The 26,500-nt window shown below is 45.8% G+C and overlaps 1 protein-coding gene across 1 annotated transcript; it reads left to right on the top strand.

Annotated features, from left to right (window-relative positions):
- Positions 1–5,127: 5,127 nt before the first annotated feature.
- On the top strand, positions 5,128–22,684 carry plppr3a (phospholipid phosphatase related 3a; the record flags this gene model as incomplete). The annotated part of the gene is made up of 8 exons (XM_079528447.1): positions 5,128–5,208; positions 6,521–6,706; positions 9,666–9,795; positions 12,348–12,543; positions 15,246–15,303; positions 18,155–18,328; positions 20,254–21,093; positions 21,683–22,684. 8 exons carry the CDS (start codon positions 5,128–5,130, stop codon positions 22,682–22,684), a joined length of 2,667 nt encoding a protein of 888 aa, XP_079384573.1.
- Between the last annotated feature and the right edge of the window lie 3,816 nt (positions 22,685–26,500).

The raw sequence follows: 26,500 nt of genomic DNA, 5'->3' as shown, positions 1-26,500 counted from the left end.
GAATACCCCTCTCAGAGCACACAGCAATACCCAGCCAAAATCCACTACATTTGGCTATATACAGTAAATACAGTAGATCATAATGTTGGCCACCCCCACAGTAAATACCAGCTATGTCACTGGCCTGGCCCGCTGTGGTAGCGACGTTCCATTCGAGTGTCTGTCCTATCACCTTTCGATAAGCAACATGCCTGCCATGGTTACCATGGGAATCAGGTTTCAATTCCAGATATAGGGACCCTAAGAAATGGCTATCACATACAAGTTAGTGGCAGATTGAGGGGGCAGGACGTTCAGTCAGAGAGACCTGGGGAGTGTGGGTGGGTGTGTGTCTGTGTGGTGGTGAGCAGACAGGGGGAGAGAGAGAGGTGCAGAGAGAGCAGGGCAGAATGGAATGTATACTTGTAAATATAAATCAAGGAATGAATGTGTATTCGGGACTCTGTAAATAACAAAAGCAGGCTATGTCATATAGTAGCAGACTAATCTTGTCTCGGTATTGGTTTTCATTTTCAGTGTTGTCATATTTAATGTAATGTCAAGAGAAATGCTGTTAGGGATTTGACAGTCATGTCAGTAAACTATTGAATTTTGTTGAAATAAGTGCTACAGGCAAAGCAAAGTCAATAGATAGGGGGAAAGATATACACATGCAGAGGTAGGCAGACAGAAATGGCTAGCCGCTAGAGGGAAGTGCAGACATGGACAGGGACAGACAGAAATGTTGTAGAGGGACCGGGAGGGAGAGACAAGTGATATGAAGGACAGGCTTGTAGTGTAGAGAGTGAGAAGAGAGAGGGGAGATGGACAGAAAAATAGGAAGATAGAGACATACAAATCTGAGAAATAGAAAGGAGTGAGCAGCGAGGTAGACAGAGGGGAGAGGGAAGGGTGGACAAGAGACATGCAGAAAAACAGAGATGGGGAGACAGACAGAGTTGTGAATATTTAACACAGTCTGATTTTCCACGTGGGCCTTTAGCTCACTTCTTGTATGTATGTATGTATGTATGTATGTATGTATGTATGTATGTATGTATGTATGTATGTATGTATGTATGTATGTATGTATGTATGTATGTATGTATGTATGTATGTATGTATGTATGTATGTATGTATGTATGTATGTATGTATGTATGTATGTCTGTCTGTCTGTCTGTCTGTCTGTCTGTCTGGGTAAGAATGGTGGTCCCTTATTGGCTGTTGATGGTGACATAACTAAGGTACGTGTCAAGGTTGGTATGAGGTCAATAATGGGTCTAAAGGAATTAGAACTGCAGTAATAGACATTAGTTAGTAGCAGTACTTGTGCGCGCTCTGCAATTGGCTAATTTGGGCCCTGTCCAGAGCCTGGGCAGGGGCCCTGTCCTGTCAGGATATGTAGATTGACTGAACCCAAAATGCAAAGCCACAAACAGGGAAGTTCAAATAAACTGATTTATTAAGGCACAAGGCAGTAAAGTTGACAAACAAATGAGTTATAGCTGCAAGCTCAGGAAAACTCAGGAATGCCAAAATGCTAAACTGTACAAAGCACGATGCAGTATAAGCATAAAGTCCAAAAATGCAAACCTTTCAAAGAGCACAAAACAAAGAACCAGGAACGTCAAGGAACAGCTCAGGGACAATGACTAATGTTCTGACAGTGAGTGTTTGCAATGAATGAGTCCAGTTTTATAAGGAGCAAGTTAATTGTTTACAGGTTTGTAATGGGAAGCACTGCTGGGCTCATAGGGAGTTGAATACAGGTGAGTAAATGGGACTGCAGTGTGATGGAAAGCAAAGTGCGAGTGGCCAGTGTTGAGACACGGTCTGTGGCGAGACAGACCGTGGCAGTTCTGGACAACCGTGGGTCCGACCGACTCAAGGCCGGGCACTGCACTCCCTGTGGTGGTGTGGAATGCGCGCGCGCGTGCGTGCGTGTGTTTTGTGCGTGCGTGCATGCATGCATTTTTTTAACTTGTTCTTGAGTTCTTGAGTGTGGGAATTGAAGTACGTGGTCCTATAGTAGGCATGTGAACGACTCAGTATTTCACGAGTCGATGTGTCGAGGCCATTTATTGACGTGCCGACTGTCGATCAATTGATTTTTAATTTTATTTTTTTGGTTCCTACGCAGCAGTTGAGAGGAGAATGCAACTGTGCATTTATTAAAGTTTAAGCACCACAACTTCTGCAGCTGCATTAAGCCCTAATAATAATAAGGCACTGACGAAAATAGGGCCCTGTATCTCCCCTGGTCAAGAAGGGGAGATTTCTGTTGGGTTTTCTACGGTAGACCCAGGTTCGAAAACTGTCGCTTAGCATCGGCCATGGCGTTGCGAGCGGAAAGGAATAGTGAGACACATCCAGCTAATATTTGATGGTCAGACATCATTGCTAAACAACGTGCTGCCGCTCGCAGTACGTCAGGACAGTCTGGTTGAAACACGTCTTTTAATGGCCTTTCATCACTCGCTCGTGTCGCCGATGAGGATGGGGTGCATCGGTGCCGTGACCTGTCCCCATTGGAAGGTCAAAGGGGGATTAATGAGACACAGTCGACCTGCCTGGGGTCACAGGCGGTGAATGTTACCTGTTTCTGAATCCCGGGTGGTACATTAGATTAATCCAATCAGAGGTAAATTATAACGTCTTTTAAAATTGGAATCTTATCTATTTCCAATAGCAGCAGCAACATGCCAACATTCCATTTCAGTATTTACAATACTGAAATGGAATGCATCTCCAGATCACCATGTTGTTATAACATTAGCAGAACAACCAACATGTTACAACACTGAGAATATCTTAATCTATTAATTACAGTTGGAGGCCATCGATATTGTCCTTTTCTTTTTGCTGAGGTTTGCGTGATCTGCGCAAAAGGACAGTTAACCCATTTTGGGCGGGAACCCCTTTTGGTGTTTTAAACATTGTTATAATTTAGCTATTGAAAAATAGCAGATCTACAAGCTCATAGGTTACGAGCTTGTAGGTCTGCTATTTTTGAAAAATCGTGAAAATATTTATTTCAGAAAACTGGAGGATTTTTTAAAATGTTGAGGTCAGGCCTAAATGGGTCAAATGATAAGGGACAATATCGGTGGCACCCAACTGTATGTTATCCTATAACCTCCTATAACCTCTGTACCTCTGTGTGTGTGTGTGTGTAGTTCATGCATCTCGAGAAGCGTAAAAGGGAAACAGGCAGACGGGTACAAACGGTACAATGGATATTGCATAAATAGGTGTAGCATGCATTTCCAACTTGCATTGTTCCCGAATTGCATCGCTCCCGAGTCCCGAGTACAGGTAGGTTAGTATGTAGTATGTAGTATGCAGAACAACCAACAACTCTGAGAACATCTCCACATTATAAGGAATAATTCACTCTTAGCGACTTGACTTTTTGACTAAGACTGTATATTATTAAGGTTGGATCTATAATCTATAATGCATTATAATGCACTTATAAGGCATTATATCACTTGTTATAAATGTTGACAACTTATAACAATGTTTATGATGTAGGCCTATTATAAGGTTTAAGCTGGATGCGCTTGTTGATAGAAAGAACATCATTTTTGGGGGGAAGTATTCATGAAGTCTCTCAGGCAATACGGCAAAACAGCAAACATGATATATTTACAACACTGAGAGCATCAGTGTTCTACAAACATGTTACTATTAAGCCCCTCGGGCAATACTGCAGATAGTCTTGCGTGCGTGCGTGCGTGCGTGCGTGCGTGCGTGCGTGCGTGCCATAGGTCCGTGCGTGAGTGCATGCATGTGTGTGTGTGGGTGTGTGTGAGTCACTATAAAGCAAAGCAACAAAGTTCTACATGAGTCTGTGTGCATTTGTGTGTATCCATGTGTTTGTGTACGTGGTGTATTACAGCACATCAATAACAATGGGTCTCGTTTTTCAAAAGACTACCCTGCATGTGTAATATAAATGATGTGAGCTCCAAGATCTTCATGAACATTTAGAATGAACGTTTCGTTCATCAAATGTGTTTTATGAAATGCAGTATGAATGTCCAATTGTCCATGTGCTGGTTAACCACTTGAACCCTAGCGCCCCTATTCTGGGGCCAACATTTGGCCAAAATAGCCAAACTACAAAGCTTGTACTCTTTGCATTTTGCTCACAGCTGACAACAACAAACTAAATGTGCTAACTGTCTGCTGCTAACCATAACGAAATAAATTGTGACTCCTTAATTACATTAAAATGCCAAACTTTATAATCAAACAATGTTTGTCATATGAAAAATTGAGGGGAAAAAATGAAAAAAGACAAAGAAAAAGTCATAGTTTAAATAATAATAAAGAAATCCCCGTAACATATTTAACCACTTGTTCGCTAAAATGAAAGAAGGCAGCAAATGAAAAATAAATCTCTCATCTTTTACTTTCTCTAATACAAACTTAAACATGAACCTTGGTTGAAAAAAAACAAAGTTGTCCTTTAAAGTGTATTATGTTAGTTCCATTGATCTGGGACTCCAGTCAACTAAGTAATGTGTTTATTAAGAGGGCAACCACCACCACAGCCACACTTTACTGCACCAAGGATTGAAGTTTGCCCTCAATAGTCTCCCTCTTAGGGCAGGGGCCCTGTCCAGAGCCCGGGCAGGGGCCCTGTCCAGAGCCCGGGCAGGGGCCCTGTCCAGAGCCCGGGCAGGGGCCCTGTCCAGAGCCCGGGCAGGGACCCTGTCCAGAGCCCGGGCAGGGGCCCTGTCCGGAGCCCGGGCAGGGGCCCTGTCCGGAGCCCGGGCAGGGGCCCTGTCCGGAGCCCGGGCAGGGGCCCTGTCCAGAGCCCGGGCAGGGGCCCTGTCCAGAGCCCGGGCAGGGGCCCTGTCCGGAGCCCGGGCAGGGGCCCTGTCCGGAGCCCGGGCAGGGGCCCTGTCCGGAGCCCGGGCAGGGGCCCTGTCCAGAGCCCGGGCAGGGGCCCTGTCCAGAGCCCGGGCATTGCTCGAGTTACGTGGATTACAGACGTACACACATAGACTTGGTGCATTTATAGATACCGGTAGATGTGTACAGTGTCAACAACAGTGGGTATCTGGATAATGAGAAACTGTCCTTAATGTCCATCATAAATGCTGTGCCTACAGGTTGTGACTGGTCCCACCCCAAGATGACGTCCCCCAAAAACAAAGCCAAGAGGAAACCGTCCAAAGACAGCATGACCCTACTGCCCTGCTTCTACTTTGTGGAGGTGTGTGTGTGTGTGTGTGTGTGTGTGTGTGAGAGAGAGAGAGAGAGAGAGAGACAGAGAGAGACAGAGACAGAGAGAGAGAGAGAGAGACCGACAGAGACATTGTATTTTTGTCTCTGTACGGCATGTAATATTGGTCTTAGTTAGTATGTGTATAAGTGGTTGTGTATTGCTGTGCGCACGAATGCACGTGACGTCTGTGTGTGTTAGGTGATGCAGCATGCATGCATGCGTGTGCATGTGGTGAGACAACAGATGGAGTGAGAAGGGGAAGGAATGCTGATTCACCATTTCAATGCTAATTTCATCTCTGAATCACTGTATGTCCTGGATCAATAACTTCACTATGTGCAAATAATCACTCTTTGTTGTCTGTCTGTGTGTGTGTGTGTGTGTGTGTGTGTGTGTGTGTGTGTGTGTGTGTGTGTGTGTGTGTGTGTGTGTGTGTGTGTGTGTGTGTGTGTGTGTGTGTGTGTGTGTGTGTGTGCGCACGCGTGTGCGCGCGCGTGTGCGTGCGCCGTGCGTACATATGCACATGGATGACTAATCACTCTTAAAGGACCATATATCTAAACATGGTCTAGTCCTCACTGCTTCAGTCATACTGTATAGCGCCCACACACCGTTAATTGCTTCATTTTATAGGTCGTGGTTGTCGTACACGATTAACATTTAGCTCGTAAATCAATGTTATCAGTGATAACATTGATTTACGAGCTAAATGTTAATCGTGTACGCGTTTTAAGTCTAGACAAGTTTAGTCCCTGGTGATAACTTATCACCAGGGACTAAATTTGTCTAGACTTAAAACGCAACGCTAACCTAATTTTGCCAAACAATAGTGGCACAATAAAATAGTCCTATTTTCCTTACCTATACCTCAAGTAAGTTTAATGAAGTTTATTTCATAGCGAAATTAACGGAAATCAATGGCTTCCTCAAAGAAGAGGTATAAATGGTCAGCACAGTGACCTACACATGTTAGACCACTGGTATGTGCAGGAGTCTTAGTAGTGGTGCCAGCTCACGGCTTACCACTGGTATGGTCTGGAAATGGTATCACTGGTTTTCCCTTGGATATGGATATGATATGAAAGTGTGTCGTGCGTGCGTGTGTGCGTGCGTGCGTGCGTGCGTGCGTGCGTGTGCCGATGTTTGTGTCAGTGTGATGAGTGTATACGAATAAATCATGTTTTCTCTATACATACACACACACACTAATATTAAATTCTGGTCACTCTTTGTCCTTGCCCTGTGTGTGTGTGTGTGTGCGTGGGTGCGTGCGTGCGTGCGTGCATGCGTGTGTGTGTAGCTCCCTATCGTCCTGTCCTCTCTGGTGTCGCTGTACTTCCTGGAGTTGACAGATGTGTTGTCCCCAGCAGTAGTGGGGTACCGTTGCCATGACCGCGACCTCTCCATGCCCTACGTGGAGACAGGAGATGAGCTCATCCCTCTCCTGATGCTGCTGAGTTTGGCCTTCGCTGGGCCCGCTGCCTCCGTAAGACACACACACTCACACACACACACCACACACACACACACACACACACACACACACACACACACACACACACACACACACACACACACACACACACACACACGCACACACACACACACACACACACACACACACACACACACAGTGTTTCCCAAACAGGGTTGCAGCCCGTTTTGGCTCAGTTTTTGGTCTTTTGTATCGATCATCATGAGCAATGTACCCTGTAAGCTGCACGCTTGCAACTGTGCACACCTCTGGAATGCGCTGCGCAGAACAAATCAGGTCAAAGAACAAATCAGGCCACAGGATATATAGATGGATTTGTGTGTTGTAGTTGCCGCCTGGTTTGATTATTTTGTGTTACCATCCTAGCGACCGCAAACATTAGTGCGGCTACAAGACTTTCATGCGAGTCTGTGGAAAAACTACAAACACTCGCATCTACTTTTGCATCTATTGCTGCGTCTGTCTCCACTGTGTCCTATCAATAAAGGCAGAAAAGCCCCAAAAATATCTTTAAAAAAAAATGAAAATGCCCGACAAATACAGTACTTCCCACTCAGCACACCACTCCCCTGGGGCCTCTGCCTTACACACGTAGAGTTTGGAGTTGATTGGTCAAGCAGTTCTCGCGATACTCCGGGGACAGAGATTTTTCGCATTTATCGAACGATTTGTCAATGCATTGTTATTTTTCAGTCTTGCAATGTATTGCTTTTGCTCTTCATGTAGACATAAGCAATTTAAAATGTGTGTGAACACAGAACATTTTTGTCACCATTTATTCATCTACAATACATATTCTCAATGGACATGCAAAAACCATGCTGATTTAGATATATTACTTTTGTAATTAGATTCTTTGAATGAGTGTTTGCTCACACAGTGGACAACATTTGAGAGAGCATTGGATTTTGTTTTTCCCTTTCTGCAAAGAAGAAAATAATAATAATAATACTTTTTCAAATGTCCAAAAACATTGATCAATTCAAAATGTATTGTAAGTTTGGGTCCTGGGAAAACACCAAATATCTCTCTTTGGATCTCAAGCTGAAAAGGTTTGGGTACCCCTGTCAAAAAAGACACATGCAAACGTCCACATGCAGAATTACAAAGAACAAATGGCACAAATGCTTGTCCATGGCCATGACATATCAGGGAAGCAAGCGCAGCACACAGGTTAAGAGATACTATAGACACACACAGCTACACATTTGGACACATTACAAAAACATGTACACACACACCCATACACACGTTGGTCCCTCAAACATGCAGACATATGCATTATCAAACACTCAAGGCAAATTCAATCTCACTTCATGGATAGCGATCGATGGACACTGATAAACACACACCTGACATTGCCTTGCACACCAATCTCTCACACACACGTGCACGCGAGCGCACACACATGCACAGTGCACACACACACACACACACACTCACAAACGCACGCACGCACGCACGCACGCACGCACGCACGCACGCACGCACGCACGCACGCACGCACGCACACCACAGACCCTCTAATCAATAACACACACCCATGCACATACACACACACACACACACACACACACACACACACACACACACACACACACACACACACACACACACACACACACATCACTCATAATCCATCAGCAGCATGGAAACAAGCAGACCTCTCCACCTCTCATCTATCAACTTGATTGGAACTGATCACTACTCAATAGCACCTCTCTCTGTCGTTCGCTCCCTCTCTCACCATAGATCAAGATGAGTAAAAAAAGAAATCACCAGGACATTCAACGCTATTAACATTCTAATTGCCCCTCTTTTGCTCATTCCATCTTTATCTTGTCTTCTCTGTATCACTGCAAGACCTTGATTCAATATTAATAAAACTCTCTCTCATGTAATTTTTATTTCCTCTGTCTGTCTGACATGAAATATGCAAATATATAAAGAGAATATATCTCTTTTAACAATTATGCAGATGCGCTGCCGCTTATCCAGAATGACTGGAATCCTAGTCAAGAGATGAAAGGGTACATGGTCATGTAAATAGAGTGCAAGATGCTATCTAACTAACACACGTACAGTAGCATTTGTAGATAAGCAAACCGTACATACTGTACAATGACCCTTGGAGTGTTAGCCAAGCTGTCTTTGAGAGACTTAACGTTGCTCTCGGTGTATAAAAGGAGCTGTGAACACAGGATATTGTCGGGTGGAAACCTCATTATGTCAAAAACTGTAATACTTTTCAGGATTTAAATTCAAAAGTAGCAGATCTATAAGCTTGTCTTGCGCGTCGAGCTTGTGCATTTGCTACTTTTGATGCTGTAGGGTTATTCAACTAGATTAGGCCGGGGGCCACAACTGTAGAATGATTGTGTGTGGGGGCAAAAATGTGTGGGTTTTCAAAATGCATTTTATGCTCAAACACGAAGATGTATATTTCTGCACAGTAATGAGCAGGAAAATATGTCTTATGTCTATACAGGTATATGCTACCTTAGAATAGATGTAGGTAGACCTATTTGACAGTGCATAAACATCATTGCCTTGACATTATCGACTGACAACGAGCACCAGCTGGACACACACACACACGTCAGTTGAATACCACGCGTAGAGTGATCAAGTAGGCCAGGGTGTTAATTTACGGGAAAAAAAGAAAAGAGAAAAAGTTAGAATATAGAGATAGGAGGTTTCTGCCTGACAGCAACGATATCCAACTAGAAAGGTATGGTTGCAACGACCACACGCACAGTATCATGATGTATGATGATGATGATGATGATGATGATGATATATTGACCCATATGACGTCACAGGGACCATACAAAAGTTTATACGGAATAAGTAAATGAAGTCGGGCAATTACTATAGTCTGGTTGCCACTGCCTGGCAACCACACTAATAACACCACTCTTCACATGTTTCTCTCCTGCTCTCTCTAAAGATCATGGTGGGAGAGGGTGTGATGTACTGTATGCAGTCTAGACTGAAGGCTTGTCCCAAACCAGAGGGCAGCATCAACGCGGGAGGCTGCAACTTCAACTCCTTCCTGCGGAGAACAGTGCGCTTCGTGGGTATGTCTGACAACCGGTGAAATGTTTTGTCAATAACAGTGATCGATCGGTGGGAGGGCGGGGCCAGTGCTAGACAGACAGAGGAGGGCTGGGCCAGTGCTAGACAGACAGAGGAGGGCTGGGCCAGTGCTAGACAGACAGAGGAGGGCTGGGCCAGTGCTAGACAGACAGAGCAGCACAGCAGGCCGTCCTGGAATAGGGGCGACTGTGGCTCAGGAGGTAGAGCAGGTCGTCCAATGATCCATGGGTCGGCGGTTCGAATCCCGGCTCCTCCTGTCGACATGTCGAAGTGTCCTTGGGCTAGACACTGAACCCCAAATTGCTTCCGATGTGCTGGTTGGTACCTTGCATGGCTTCCGCCGCAATGTGTGTGTGAATGGGTGAATGTAATGCACAATCTATGTAAAGCGACTTGGATAAAGGCGCTATATAAATGCACCATTTACCATTTACCAATAGAAATCAGCAGTAGTCATAACGGGGCGGGAGGGGTGTGGGGGTGCTGTAGGAAGCTTGAGAATACAGTTCATCAAGTAGTTATTGACTCTACTTTCAAGGATACTGCCGTTTTGCCACTCATGCATTCAAACTGCTCTCTGTCTTAGGTTTGCTTCTGCCTGTCGACCCGTTTATTTATTTATTCATTTCTTCTGGCAGGAGAGGAGAGTGGTCAGTGCACCGTGACCTTTCTTCAATATTTCGTAGCAAAAGGTTTTTCCATATTTCTTGACGAAATGGAGTGGCCTCTGACACTGAATGTCTCCTTTTTAAAATCCCAAGGAGGACTTTATCCGACACTGAATGATTCCTTTATAAAATCCCCATGAGTATTTTTTATCTCACCTGCAAATATGTGTAACTGGATCATTTTTCTTTCTTGCAGTGTGTTATCACTATATTTCATCAACCCCCTCTGTGCTACACAACATGAGTCTAGACCCATTTTCTATTATCTATAAGACGCAAGAAGAAAACCTCTAGGTCGTCGAGAAAAGAACATTTTAGGATTAGGAGAAGATATTATCAGTGTCAGTTCAACCCTCGAGCTGTCATCTTTTCACCTATACCTTTTCACAATAGACAGAAAAGCTAATTACATGGATTAAATGAAGGGTGGCCAAGAATGAAATAGGCATTACTACTGTGCTGAGAATTTCTAGAGGGCGAATAATATGAACCTTGCAAGTGGAAACTGCAAGGAAATTAATTAAATTTGACACAATTACACTGTTTGTGAAGAGGCTTTATAATGGGCCCAAAACAAAGTTTGGGATTGTTACTGAAGGTTATTTCAGCAGGCTGGTGAAAGGAATCAGGGTCATGTGTATAAACACCTTGAGGGCAGTATTATGCGTGTCTTAAGTACCAGGTCTTATTACTTAACTTAAGACCTGTAGGCGTGATCAATGCCATTTGGCTATTCTGAGTGGCCAAACAGCATTGCCCACGCCTCCAGGTCTTAAGTTAAGTCATAAGACCTGGTACTTAAGACACGCATAATACTGCCCTGAGGCTCTTAATGGTTCTTAATCACTTGCCTTCTTCACCTTGACTTTGACTCGCTCTGCTGACTGGGTCTTCTCTCTACCTCTACCCTCTACCTCTACCTCTCTGCTGACTGGGTCTTCTCTCTACCTCTACCCCTCAGTGTTGACCTCGCCCTTGGTCGCCTTTTTTTGAAGAACTGTTACATGAAGTGGTATTCAGCTGTCACTGCTATACTTTGTGAAAGAGAGAGAAATAGAGTTATAATGTTAAATACAGATAAACAGACTAAGGTAAGTACAGTATAATGTGCAGAATCCACAGAGGCTTTTGCTTGCCTTTCTAACCATGACTTTGACTTGTTCTCTCCACCGTGTCTCTCTCTCTCTCTCTCTCTCTCTCTCTCTCTCTGTCTCTCTCGCTGCAAAGCGATATACTCAAGGTTAAGTTGACGACGCACAGAGCGTAATAAATGGACTTATACGAGAGTGTAATATAAATCCACTCCATCTTGATAGTGAAACTGAGCTGAGGGCCTCACAACCACTCCAGTCCAGATCCATATCTGGTCTCACAAACAACTCTCAAAACAGCCGGACAACTCCAAATAACTGCCACAGATAAATCATCATGGCAGAGTCTGCTGTGCACCCCTCTGCAGGTCAATGCAGTTGACTATAGAAGAAGTGGTGCTTGTATTATTCAATGTGTTATATTGCAAGAGAATGAGGGTTCGAACTGCACTTCAACAAAGTACAGCAGTAAAACGTTATCTTGTGTGTGTTGAGTAGACGCTAATGGTCTAATAAAAAAGAGGAATCCAAGCCACGCACCAAACCAAGAAGGTTAAAGCAGTCTAAAAATGTATATTATTCTGTTGCACACAGTGAGACAAAAAGAGAAAGAGACATTGAGAAGAAGTGCATAAGACAGCAGCACAATAGAGGCTTTCTGCTCTTTTGTTTGCCTCACTAACTGACATATTTTCTCCCACCTGCCCTCTCCCTCTCTCCCTCTCTCTCTCTCTCTCTCTCTCTCTCTCTCGCCCTCTCCGTCTCATCCCCTAGGTGTTCATGTATTTGGTCTCCTAGCAACAGCTCTGGTGACAGATGTCATCCAGTTGGCTACCGGGTACCACTCCCCTTTCTTCCTCACCGTCTGCCAGCCCAATTACACCGCCCCGGGAGTGTCATGTGACAACCATGCCTACATCATGGACAACATCTGCATGGGGAAAGACCCGTACGCAATTATGTCAGCTAGGTAAGATGCAGATGCACTTGTAAGTGTTTCTAATACACATGCTGGATAGCCATTTTGGGGAGAGGAAATGCTTTACAGCACCATACTGGCACCAATAAAAGTCACTGTCTCCATATATGGGCATAAAAGGGATAAGGACTGACACATACAGAGATCTCCATATATATTGTGGGCATATCAGGAGGTGTGAGGGCCACGTAGTGATTGATTGATTGATTGAAATATTTGTAGAATTACAGTACATTTCAAGCATAAACTCAATACAAAGACTGTTAACTGTGAGTGGACGACCCAATTAAGCATTACACTTGTTTACAAGAGGGTCCACCATGTTCAATTCATCAAAACATTTAGAGACGTACAAATAGACACTTCTATATAGTCAAAGAACAGAACAGGAATTCATCATAGAGGTAAAAAGGGAAAAGAGACATATACAGTTAGGGGGAAAAAAGGGGGGGGGGGGGTGCAGTGACCTGAACCTCGTCTAGTACAATATACCTACTGGCACATGTGCAGCGATTGGAGGACCAGGTGGTCTCCCTACACTTCCACTGGGACATTTAGACCCTGGTGTCGGCTAGGACACTTACTGGTTGGTTGATAAGTAGATGAACCCGCAAGAATGTTTAGCGAGCGAATTGCTCCACAATGTGAATACATTTTATTTTGATGGTAACTGTTCGTGTTTGTTGTGCTAGATAGTTTTTTCTTTATACCGCTATAGGATGGTTCAAACAGATTGTATGCAGCATTATCTGTTTCAAAAAAGAAAAAATGTTTTGGTAATTTAACACATAGACGTCACAGATAGACGAAGCGCATATACAGGGTGAGATTATGTCTTAATGGTACTGATACAGAGATACTTATACTCACACAAACAAAATGGAGACAACCCCATTTACACCGCATTAATGTATGCACACATGCACACAAACACATTATATAATATACATGAATCTGTGCACACACGCAGTGCAGACCAGTGTTCCTGTGTGGACTAAGCACTGCATGTAATAGGGAATGATTACATTGGATTAAAATGCATTGAATGCAGCCACTTATTCATAATGTCTGATCTTTTTTTGGTATTTATATTTTTTATTCAGAAATGTGGCACACATCATAGTAACACAGATAACATGCTATCTTCCTTTTTTAACATACAGTTGGAGGCCATCGATATTGTCCTTTTCTTTTTGCTGAGGTTTGCGTGATCTGCGCAAAAGGACAGTTAACCCATTTTGGGCGGGAACCCCTTTTGGTGTTTTAAACATTATAATTTAGCTATTGAAAAATAGCAGATCTACAAGCTCATAGCGCGCCACCGAGTGGCGCGCTACGAGCTTTGTAGGTCTGCTATTTTTCAAAAATCATGAAAATATTTATTTCAGAAAACTGGAGGATTTAGAAGGATTTTTTTAAATGTTGAGGTCAGGCCTAAATGGGTCAAATGATAAGGGACAATATCGGTGGCACCCAACTGTATACACTAAACAAAACGAAACACAAAACACTAACAGTGTTACCTGGTAGGGATTATGTGCTGTTCTGCTGAGTTTATAATGCATTATGACCAGCAGCTTTATAAACCTTGTTATAAGTTGTTATGCATGATTTATAACAAGTGTTATAATGCCTTATAATTGCATTATAATGCATTATAAATGCAGAACTTAAGATACAGTCAGTCCAGAAAGTCTTAATAATCATAGGAACCCGTAATCGATTAGTTGGTTTAATCAACAAATCTGTAAAACTGTGTTTGCTGCATATAATATAAGAGAACAGCCTTTCCAGGTTGGTGAGGTAAGTTGAGAACTGAACATTTTAGTGTTGATTGATTTCACAATGAATACTGGCTATATGGAAGTTATAGACTGTCAGAATTAAATGCGTATAGCTATAGGGTTCTCAAGAAGGTGCATGCAGGAAAATCATAAAATTACTAACAAATCAACTAACAAAGTCTTGGTTGCCTACAACCAAACCGGCCAATGAATTGATTAATTGACAATGAGGGGACAGCGCTAATTATATGTTGTGGTATTTATACTTGGGACGCAAGACACACAGAAGAATATTCTGATAATAAACTGAAATCAAATTAAATTCAGCATATATCCACTGACACACACACAGATATTCATATTCGGATAGATTAGTGATTCAGTTCTTTTTTTTTATAACACACACATAATTTAAATGAGTATCTCTGTCCCCATCTCACTCACTTGAATTACCCCAACATCCTTCCCAAAATTATTTATGGATATTAATTCACAAATCCAAGGACAAACACTCTCCTTGACACACACACACACACACACACACACACACACACACACACACACACACACACACACACACACACACACACACACACACACACACACACACACACACACACACACACACACACACACACACACATCATAAGGATACACACAGCATGAGGATACACAAAGGCAGATAGATATTTTGTGTTGAATAGCCCCATTAAAATCACAAACAAGAAGAGGTTGCATGCCACTTTGGTTCATCTTCAGAGATTGCACACACATCCTCCTGCGGACGACACACACGATTCTATTCACACCAGCCGATCACTTATATTAGCATACATCTCACTAGCATATGTCTCCTCAGTCTCTCACCCCTGCCCTCACTCTCTCTTTTCTCTCCCTCTCTCCCCTCAGGAAAACATTTCCGTCCCAGCATGCAACGCTCTCTGGCTTCGCTGCTGTCTATATTTCCGTAAGCACTTCCTGCGTGTTGCTTGTCTTTGTGTTTGTGCTGCATGAGATGGGTCTGTCTGTGTGGTGTGTTGAACCAGCCTGTCTCTCTCTCACACACACTGAGATGGGTCTGTCTGTGTGGTGTGTTGAACCAGCCTGTCTCTCTCTCACACACACTGAGATGGGTCTGTCTGTGTGGTGTGTTGAACCAGCCTGTCTCTCTCTCACACACACTGAGATGGGTCTGTCTGTGTGGTGTGTTGAACCAGCCTGTCTCTCTCTCACACACACTGAGAAAATCAAATAGATCATTCAAATATACTTTAAATGGCTAGTGCTTTAGTCAGTTAGCTCATTAGGAATCAGGGCAATCCCTAGCCCCATATGGAACCTCTGATACCTCTCCCTCTGCTATACTGTAGCCTTGAGATGAGGTCCCACCCACTTAGCCTATACGGGCAGCGTTCAGCTCTCTGTCTACCGAGCAATCTTCGTTCCTACTCTCACCTATGGTCATGAAGTGTGGGTCATGACCGAAAGAATAAGGTCCCGAATACAAGCGGCCGAAATTAGTTTTCTCCGACGGGTGGCTGGAATCTCCCTTAGAGATAGGGTGAGAAGTTCAGTCACGCGGGAGAGACTCGGACTAGAGCCGCTGCTCCTTCGCCTGGAAAGGAGCCAGCTTAGGTGGTTTGGACATCTGGTTAGGATGCCTCTCAGGCGTCTTCCTAGGGAGGTCCTCGATGCACGTCCCACTGGGAGGAGACCCCGGGGCAGACCAAGGCGCAGATGGAGGGATTACATCGACTCACTGGCCTTGGAACGTCTCGGGATCCCCCAGGAGGAAGTCACTAATGTTGCTCTGGAGAGGGAAGTCTGGAGCTCTCTGGTGGAGCAGTTGCCCCCGTGACCCGACTACGGATAAGCGGTTGAAGATGGTTGGATGGATGGATGGATGGATGGATGAATGGGCAGCGTTCAGAACCAGCGCACATTATCTATTTACAATTATCTACAATTCTTACCTTTTTCCGCACATCGTATCTAAAAAGTAAAGGTCGGCCCCCTGCTCTCAGATGTTTTTATAATTTTTTTGCGCACAAGAACATCTAAGTGACAGGTTGAAACAAGCATTAAAATCGCGAATGAAGTCAGCCTGTGCCATGTTTTCCCAGTGCCATGTTTTCTTAGGGAAGCTGCCTGTAAAATTGCATTGGTGGAGGGAGAGGTTCCATATGGGGGCTATAGGCAATCCCAGGATCGGGGGGGGGGGATTTTTCTTGCATGTGTCTGTTGGTTTCCTGTCTCTCTACACTGTACTATCTAAGAAATGAAGAATACCAATGCTGATCAAATAACTGGGAAGCTGAAGCTATCCGAGGGCCAGAGAGCCATGATGTAAATACCTCATTAAATACTGAGCCGTGTTGCAGTCAGTGATAACCTCAAGTGCTACACCCCTGGTTGCTTGGCCACCGTGTTCCCAGCGGGCTGACTAGAGAGCCGTACAGTAAAACAGCACAGTCATCCCTCTGACAGTTAGTATGTTATGGGCGTGGCTGGCGATTCAGGGGCTGGAGCCAGGCTTAATTACTTTACACCAGTGGTTCCCAAAGTGTGTGTGTGTGTGTGTGGGGGGGGGGGGGGTCCCTGAGGCAGTTCCAGGGGGTCCCCAGCTAAATGATAGGTTGGAACCAAATCGACCATTACGGGTCTGTAACTCAGAGAGTGTACAAATGGAACCAAATGGACCCATTGGGGTCCATTTGGTTCCATTTGTACACTCAAATTAACATTGATTTTACAATATAAATTGGGGTCTCAGAGATAGAAATGTCATTAAATAGGGGACCGTAACCTAATTCAGGTCAAACCGGGGGCCCTTGAAATGAAAATGGCTGAAAATCACTGCTAGAGGCGTAAAAATCTTCTCTTATTGGGGGGGGGGGGGGGGGGGGGGTCCTTGGCATATATTTTTAAATAGGGGTCCTAATGAGGGGGTCCTTGACATGAAAAGGTTTGGGAACCAGTGCTTTAGTTTACACCACTGACGGTTAGCCACTGGAGACATCAGTGCCGCCTCGCAGAGCCCCTGTGTGGGCTCGTTAAGCCTGTCGGGTGGAGAGGAGGAGAGGGAGGAGAGGAGGAGAGGGAGGGAGAGAAGGGAGGAACCAAGCATGTGTTTGGTTTGTTTGAGTTGAGACGTGCTGTCAAAACTGTGCAAATCGGAGCAGCAGTAGAGCTGCAGCTGTTGCTCCGCTTTTGTCAGTGGGTTCCTCCGCCCTCGCATTGGTCTCTCCGCTGTCTGGGGGACTTCACAAATTGGACAAAACATCTAAAGAAAGTATGTTGAAAATACTATAATTGTGATATGAATTGAGATACAGCCTGTAGTGTAGAGAGCCTTTTCTACTCTTTAATTGAGGCATATACAGTAGGATATGCTCAAACATTTCTTATGGTTTCACTCAGGATTGCAATAAAATGAGACATAGTCTCCCACATGTAATTGGAATTTTTGGACTGGAAATTGTGCAAAGCACCAGCAACTTATGTGGGGAGTTTTCTGAAATCCACAATAAAGAAATTAACTGTGGAAGTCGATACTGCTATTGATGTCAATGTTTTGTTGTTGTTTTTTTCTTAAAACAACCATTGTACATTTGTCTGTCTTGTGTCTTTTTCAGTTTTTCTCCAACTCTGCCTCTAACGCCTACTTCATACTCGTTTTACAATATAGCAGTGCCGAATATAGCAGCTCTACAAGCTCATAACAGCTTGTCGATCGGCAATTTTGGGCACAAGACACTGACGAGTAAATCAAAGTTAATATGGGGTTGTTTTCTCCTCTCCGTCTTTTCCCTCTGCAGATGTATTTCAACGTGTGCATCAGCAGCACCACCAAGCTGCTGAAGCCATTGTTGGTGTTCTCCTTCTGTATGGCTGCAGGCCTTGCGGGACTGACACAGATCACTCAGCACCGCAGCCACGCCATCGATGTGTACGTGGGATACGTCATAGGAGCCGGTATCGGGGTCTACCTGGTCAGTGACATACGTTCTATGTGCTGTGTGCGTGCGTGCATGTGTGCGTGTGTGTGTGCGTGCGTGTGTGCGTGCGCAAGTGTGTGTGTGTGTGTGTGTGTGTGTGTGTGTGTGTGTGTGTGTGTGTGCGCGTGCGTGCGTGCGGGCGGACGCAAGTGTGTGTGTGTGTGTGTGTGTGTATGAATGTGTGCGTGCGTGCGTGCGTGCGTGCGTGCGTGCGTGCGTGCGTGCGTGCCTGCCTGCCTGCCTGCCTGCCTGCCTGTGCGTGCGCAGTACAAAGAAGGGTAATCATGACTGTAATTTATCATTAAGACATTTACATGGTAATGTGGAATTATCATACTGCCTGTGTTCAGCATTTATTTCGGGTTTAGCTGCGTGCATGAGCGTTCCCACGTGGTTCAAACGCTGGCATTCATTGTCGTCGGCTGGGACTATGAGTTGCAGTCAGTACCGTGTTGTGCAGTTAAAGTAAACATGGAAAGATCCACTTCTCCCATTGGAACAGCTTTTGTTTGAATGAATCTTCACAGTCATCATATCTCAGCGGTATCACACACAGCCTGTGCTAACAATCGCTGCTGTTCTCCGCATTACCTCACAATGTATCACACAGCCTGTGCTAACACACACTGCTGGTCTTAACTTATGTGGCTTACACACTTTCTCATCCCAAGAGTTTTTCTACTGTCTTTTATTTTTTTAAGGCAGGCCAAAAATAGCCTTTTTTCATTAGAGAGGGAGCGAAAGAGAGAATGGATAATCTGATAAGAATTCTCTGAAACAATTTCACACGGTTTTAAGCATAAACTTTCCACAGTTTTCCACACACCCCGTCCCCGTCCCCACTTCCTCCTCCTCTTCTCGTTCCATCTCCTTCTATTCTGTCTCATCTTACACTTTTGAAAAGAGAAAGCATTTCCTCCAAGCTATTGAAGGATGAAAAGAGAAAGCAAGCGATTCATGCAGACTTACTCTAAACAGAAGAAAAAGAGGAAGCTATCTATTCACTCATGCTCTCGTGTATGCATCACGCTAATAAGAAAATGAAAAAATCTTCCCCCTCGACCTAGATGAAAGAAAGTATACACTTTCACGGCCCAGTGCTCCATTAAGCATGCTGAGCACTGTTTTCTCTTCATTCATTTCTTCTCACCCCCGCTCACACATGTACCTAACGTCCTGTCCTGTGTGTCTGTCTTGAGCACAACAAGACAGATTCCTGGCAGCCTGGGTTGACATGGAAAGAAACTATTGAAACTCTCTCACCCCACAAATCCTCCCCCCCACTCACACCTCCCGTGCTGTATACCCTTCTTTTCCCAGTGCCCCTCCTCTCTCCATCCCCTCTGCTCAGTAGTGGAAAGTAGTACATTTACTTAAGTACTGTACTTAAGTACAATGTTGACGTATTTGTACTTTACCTGAGTATTTCCAATTTCCAATACTTTTACTTCTACTCCACTACATCTAAGAGCCAAAATTTTTACTTTAATTTACTCCACTACAATTTTTTTTTAAACTTTAGTTACTTTGGAGAGTTTAATGTTGAATAGAAAACATGCATTAACCACTTCAACCCTATACATATTTGGCCATTTCAAAATAGCCCATCTACAAGCTCACAATGCGACGCATTGCGACGCATTGTGAGCTTGTAGAGCGACTATTTTCAAAATATTTTGTACACATTTTGAACTTGTGAAATGGGACATTCTGCAATATGAGTACTTTTACTTTTAGTACTTTAAGTACATTTTGATGCCGATGCCTTTTTTTACTTTTACTTGAGTACATTTTGAATACAGGACTTCTACTTGTAACGCAGTACATCTACATTGCAGTCTTTGACTTTGTACTTTTATTTAAGTAAAACATTTGAGTACTTTTTCCACCACTGCCTCTTCTCCATCCTGCTTCCATAGGCTGTGTATGCAGTGGGGAACTTCAAGGCGGCCGAGGAAGATGCTCCAATTCATACTAGACATTCCCCAGCCAAGCACAAAGACCAGCTGAGGGTGCTGAGCCAGCGGAGCCACGACTCCCTGTACAGGAAGACCCCGAGGGCCTCGGAGAGCAGAGAGGAGCTGGGCGCCGCTCTGGGGAACGGGGGGCGCAGCAAGGTGAGACGGGACAAGGCGTCGCTGGCCTCTCTCAAGAGAGCCAGCGCCGACGTGGAGCTTCTCGCGCCCCGTGGCCCCATGGGTAAGGAAACCATGGTGACGTTCAGCAACACCTTGCCCCGCGTCGCCAATGGCAACAGCCCCATTTCGCCTTCGGACGAGCCAGTCGGCGTGACCGTGCAGCGTCACATGACCTTCCACGTGCCCTACGACCCCCAGAGGTCTCGGCAGCTGGTGTCGGAATGGAAACAGCGCTCCATGGAGCTCCGCAGCCAGAGCTCCCGGGACGAGGAGGAGGTGTCTGAGGGAGCAGACAGGGGAGAGGAAGGAGGCGCAGGAGGAGGAGAGGGAGGAGAACAGGGCATGCCTTCATCCCTCTACCCCACAGTGCAGGCCAACCGGCCCAACGCCACGCCCACAGGGTCCAGGGGGGTGGTGCCCCCCCCACTGGTCCACATCCCTGAGGAGGCCTGCCGGCCCCCGCCTGTCTCCCCCAAGAGTGCCAAGACCCGAGCCAAATGGCTGACACTCACCGAGGGAGGTGGGCCCAAGGAGCCGGGAACGGGCCCTATCGCCGTGTCGACGCCTCGTGTTCCGAGCACTCTGCCCAACCAGCCTCCCGGCCAGCCCAGAATCATGCAGGTGAGGTGACATATAATTACAGTGTTGCTGAACGGTCATTTGTCATGCTGTGTCACTCTTTAATTTCAACTGCCAGGCATCCAGTGTTGCAAAAGAGACTTTTGCTCAAACATGGTCAGCACCACATTGTGGGTGTACTGATAAATCTAGCTATCATGATATATGGGATAATCAACATTTTTGGGGGGTTATTTATTTAACTGTTTAACTGTATTTTTAATTGAAGTGATCCTTCATGCCCGTCAGGACTCGGAACATTTACATTCCCAGACTCTGGTTCTTGATAAGTGAGTTACTCTTACTCTCTTGTAGACTCCTGGCAATTATCTGACATCTGTATAACTACATATTAACTACATTTATATTCCATTAGCACAGCAGTAGCCACTACTGCCTATTCCTTCCCAACTCTAGTAATAGAGTAGAAACTAGGGATATCAGAAATTCTGTCTGAATTAACAGATTTCATTCATCAGAATTTGTCTTCTGGAAACTGAAATGGGAACAGTTGTAGTGCTTTGACGAAGAAACATTTCCAACACAACGCATGTATGTGTAAAAGACTGATTGGTCCTGTCTGGGTTTCCAGGTCATAGCCATGTCCATGCAGCAGAGCCACGGTGGACCGGTCACACCCTCCGCCAATACCTCAGACTCCGCCTCTTCTTGCGGGGGCGGGTCTTCCAACGGCTCCGAGTCGCCGTACTACCGCATCCCCTCGGACCGTGGCGGCGGCGACAGCATCGGCGGGAGCAACCCGGGCAGCATCGCCAGCATCGTCACCATCGACGCCCACGCGCCCCATCACCCGGTGGTGCGCGTGTCCACCAGCAACGGGAAGCCCTGGGAGTGGAGGAACACCATCAGCGGGAACATGCTGAGCGGGGCGGGGGGCGACGCCGAGGCAGAGAAACACCACCGCAGCGCTCTGCAGAGGCAGGACAACATCAGCCAGTACCGCGACTACCGGACCCTCCCCATCAAGACGGACTCCCTGTCCTCGTCCTCCTCGATGGGCGGTGGAGGCGGAGGGGGAGGGGGGGTAGAGATAATGGAGGAGGACTCCTCTCCGCTGCCTCCCCCACCCTTCCCCTCCATGGCCTCCTCCGCCCCTCTGCCACCTCCACCCCACCTGCTGTCCTCCTCCCCGCTGCCACCGCCCCCTCACCACCGCAGCTCCTCCCCTCTCCCCCCACCTCCTCATCCCTCCTCCAGCCAAATGCCTCCTCCCCCACACCCGTCCTCCTGTCACAACATGCCCCCGCCGCCTCACCCGTCCTCCTGTCACAACATGCCCCCGCCGCCTCACCCGTCCTCCTGTCACAACATGCCCCCACCACCTCACCCGTCCTCCTCATGTCACAATTTGCCCCCACCACCTCACCCATCCTCGTCCTCCCACATGCCCCCGTCCCCTCAACCGTCCTGCCCCTCCCTGATGCTCCCGCCTCCTCCCCACCCTGACCTGCTGATGGACGGCCAAGGCCAGGCTCTGTCGCGGTCGTCCACGCTGCCCCGTCGGCCCTCGGCCCACAGCCACGCCGAGCAGGAGCACTACTACAAGACCATGCAGAATGAGAGGATGCTATAACAGAGTTCACCATACCACTTGGAGGGTTGTTACGTATTGCTGGAGTTATGGGAGAGAGAGTGTGTGCGTTATACCTGGGAGACTGTGGCGTGAGAGGTTTTTGGGGTTAGTGACCCAGTGAAACTAGGACAAAAGGAGGTTTTGAGACGATTTAGAGGAGCGATAAGATGACGGGGGAAAAACATTTGGAGGCTATTTGGAAGAGGTGGAAAATGAAACTCATTCACTTGTAATGTTTCGAGACAGGAATGATTCATGTGCATTCATGAACAAGCAGCTTCATTGAGAAAGACAGGAGATGAAAGAGTGCAAAGCAAGGTGTGTGTAAGCTCACGCATACACACACCATGGAATCTGTAGCCTTTTACCCTCTGCTCTGCAGGGAGCCCAGCTCACACACAAAGGCCCTCGGAGCTGACTGGAAAAGAACAGACAGGAGCAGGGAGGGGAAGAGAGCTAAAGAGAGGTGAAGTGCAAGAGGGCAGACATAAAAAAGAACACAGCTCTGCACTGTGTTTATCCTCAGCACATGAGAGAGGTGAAAGGAAGGAGAGACGTGAGCCTGCAAGAGAAGCTGTGGAACACAATGAATGTCTGTCTGGTATCCGCTTGATCAACGATTCCCCGAGTGCGGAAACAAGACAGCGGAGACAAAAGCAACCGCAGGCAATACTAGCACTTCTTTAACCACCTCAGTGTTCTCAGGTTGCCAGCCATCTCGCACACACACACACACACACACACACACACACACGCACACGCACACGCACACACACACACACACACACACACACACACACACACACACACACACATTTGAAACCTCCTGAACAAACTTGTTAATTTCATGTACAGTTACAGTACCAACTGCAGGATCAACCAGACAAACTCATCTGCCATCTCTACCACAGAAAAGCAGGGACCTTACTTTTTTTAACCAACTGAACAAACAACAAACCAAATCCCAAACTTCCACCTTTGTCGCAGAGCGAATGTGCCAGCAGCCACCATGAGGGCCAGCTCAGGAAATATCCGCTTTTAGAGGCAATAACAGCGGGGGGGAGGCGGAGGAGTGTGGAGGAAGAGGAATGGAACGAAGAGGAGGATGTCGCACAGTTGGGCAACCTCGCATGAACGTCATGGAGTGGATTACTGTTGCAAACATGAGAGGCGGCTGATAGAAGAGGAGATGCCCAAAGGGGGTTTGTAGGCATGTTACAAACAGCCAGCCCACAAGTCATCTGTCAGTGAATAAGTCAGTCAGTCAGTCTTTCTGTCTGTCTGTCTCTTTGTTTGTGTACAATCTGCCATGGAGACTGAAGCAGAACTAAGGAGATTAGTGTGTTTGACAAACAACGCCACTCTTCCCTCCTCATTCCTTCACCCGTACCCCTGCCTCCAATTACAACCTCGTTGCACATTAACAATTACAATTTTCTTCTACAGTACATTTGGTTTGATGATGCTCTAAAAATGTTGGCCATCTAAGCTGTTGTGTAAAGAATCATCTGGACTGGTAGCTATCATTCAAGACATCAATTTGTTCTCCTCTCTTCGTTCAACAGCTTAAACCACTAACGGGGTCACGGTCAAATGAAAGGAAACCACCAATACACACAGTAAAAAGAAGGGAAAAAACAATTTTATCCAAGTTAAATGAACACTGGATTTTACTGTGTACATAGAAGGACTTTATACATGTGTTGAGAGAGTGTACCACCGTATACAACACACTCCTGAAGATAATAAGAACTGATTATGTAAAATTGTGATGGGACGAAGGTGGGTGGGGGGGGGGGGGGGGGGTCGCGTCATAGGGAACAAGTTGTATTTTGTAGTTGAGGATCTTTTTGCTCGTCTGTTCTGTGCTGCATGCGTGTGTGTGTGTGTGTGTGTGTGTGTGTGTGTGTGTGTGTGTGTGTGTGTGTGTGTGTGTGTGTGTGTGTGTGTGTGTGTGTGTGTGTGTGTGTGTGTGTGTGTGTGTGTGTGTGTGTGTGTGTACGAGGGGGTTTCAGCTTTTTGTGTGTGTTCCACTGATCTGAAAACCTTTAATAGACAGAAATGCTGCATTTTTCAGTCCTCTGGTGATTATTGTACTACGTATCCCTCCCCTGATTCAACTGTAAAAAAAACAACAACTTAGTATTGCCTAATATTATTATTATTATTAATTATGTAGTCCTTTTTATGGGCTAATGTTTTCTATTTGTGGTCATGTGTAACAATGATAAACTTATTGAATAAAGAAATGAGAGTTCTTACAGCGTGACTCCATGTTGCTCATTATACAGTAGGTGGTTTCGTCACATGCCGCTGTCTCACACCGACACTAGCCGATCAGCTATTTTAGGTGTGTGACAGCGTTGTACAATCGGGTATATATTAAGCCATTGATTCTCAAAGTGGGGTCTGGGGACCCCCAGGGGTCCTTGGGGAGGGGGGGGGGGTCTCCAGCAAAAGGCAGCGCATTAGTGCATTAATGACGTTAAAGCACACACTCATGAAATATTGCAATTATACAACAGTTCCCCTTAAAATGAAGACATTCGCATCAATGACAGATGTAGCCACTACGACCACAAATGTCCCAAGAAACTCAGTCTGCTGCGCTCTGGGAGAACAGAGCAGCTGATTAGGTGTATACGCTCCATCATGCTGGCACGACTAGAAGGCTGTTTCAACCAATCAGATTGCTTCCTCGAAACGACCTGTTGTATAATACACTCTTACACACATACAGGACACACAGACACACACTACCATGTCCTTCTTTCCTGTGGGTTAGTGTCAGGTTACTATAATGAATTCTACGGCTATGCTGCTCGGTCCCTGATGACCTGCACTGTGTGTGTGTGTGTGTGTGTGTGTGTGTGTGTGTGCGTGCATGCGTGCGTGCGTGCGTGTGTGTGTGTGTGTAAGAGAATGTGTAGCACTAGTATTGTTAAAAGAAATCATGTGATAGAACCCATTTGAGCCATGTGGTTTTTCTGTAAATTGAGAAATGTATGCGCTATGCGAGTATTCCTTGCGTGTGTGTGTGTGTGTGACTGTCTCTGTCCTGTGACTCTTTCATCTGCCTCGTCTAGACTCTAGACTATATGTGCACGTGTGTGCTTCCATACAAATCAATTTTTCATGTTTGGTGTCATTGCATTGCATACAACCGTACACACCTTATTCCAATTTAACCCGTATCCTGTATGAGTTCGTTCTCCCGATTGGATACATGTGGTATCCCGATCTTAAATGCATTTTCAATTTCCTAAAGAGCTGGAGAGATGAGGGGGACCTTTGTTATTGAACAAACACTCTCTAGCAATGATTCTATCAGAATATAGAGGTATTTACAGTAACACTAATTTTAACAATAAAACAAAATGTGTGTCTTTCAGCACTGAGGAGCACTGGGCTGTCATATGAGGCCACACTCCCTAACTCTGAGAGTGTAATAGCCTACACTCACAATGACATTAGCCCTCAGGACTTCCATATAGGGTGGTAGTGCAGATGGTGGACAGAGACCCGAGGACAGCCAGTCTGTGCATGATTCACAGTTTCACACCCTCCCTCTCTCTCTCTCTCTCTCTCCTCACTTTCCTAGCCATTCTTTCTATTTTTTGGCCTGCCTCAGCCTTTCTCTCTGCCTGCCACAGTGCCCCCCTCCCTCTCATCTCCCCCTCCCCCCCTCCCCCACCCCCTCTCTCTCTCTCTGTCTCTTCGTTCCCGAGTGGCCCAGAAAACGTGGTGGTGTGGGAGGGGTTGGACTTGGAGGGTAGCGAATTCTGCAGGAGGCAACAAAAAATGTGGACTGAGCTG

Source organism: Electrona antarctica (assembly GCF_951216825.1).
Source record: "Electrona antarctica genome assembly, chromosome: 18".
Taxonomy (NCBI): Eukaryota; Metazoa; Chordata; class Actinopteri; order Myctophiformes; family Myctophidae; genus Electrona; species Electrona antarctica.
This window is presented reverse-complemented; position numbering and strand designations above follow the sequence as displayed.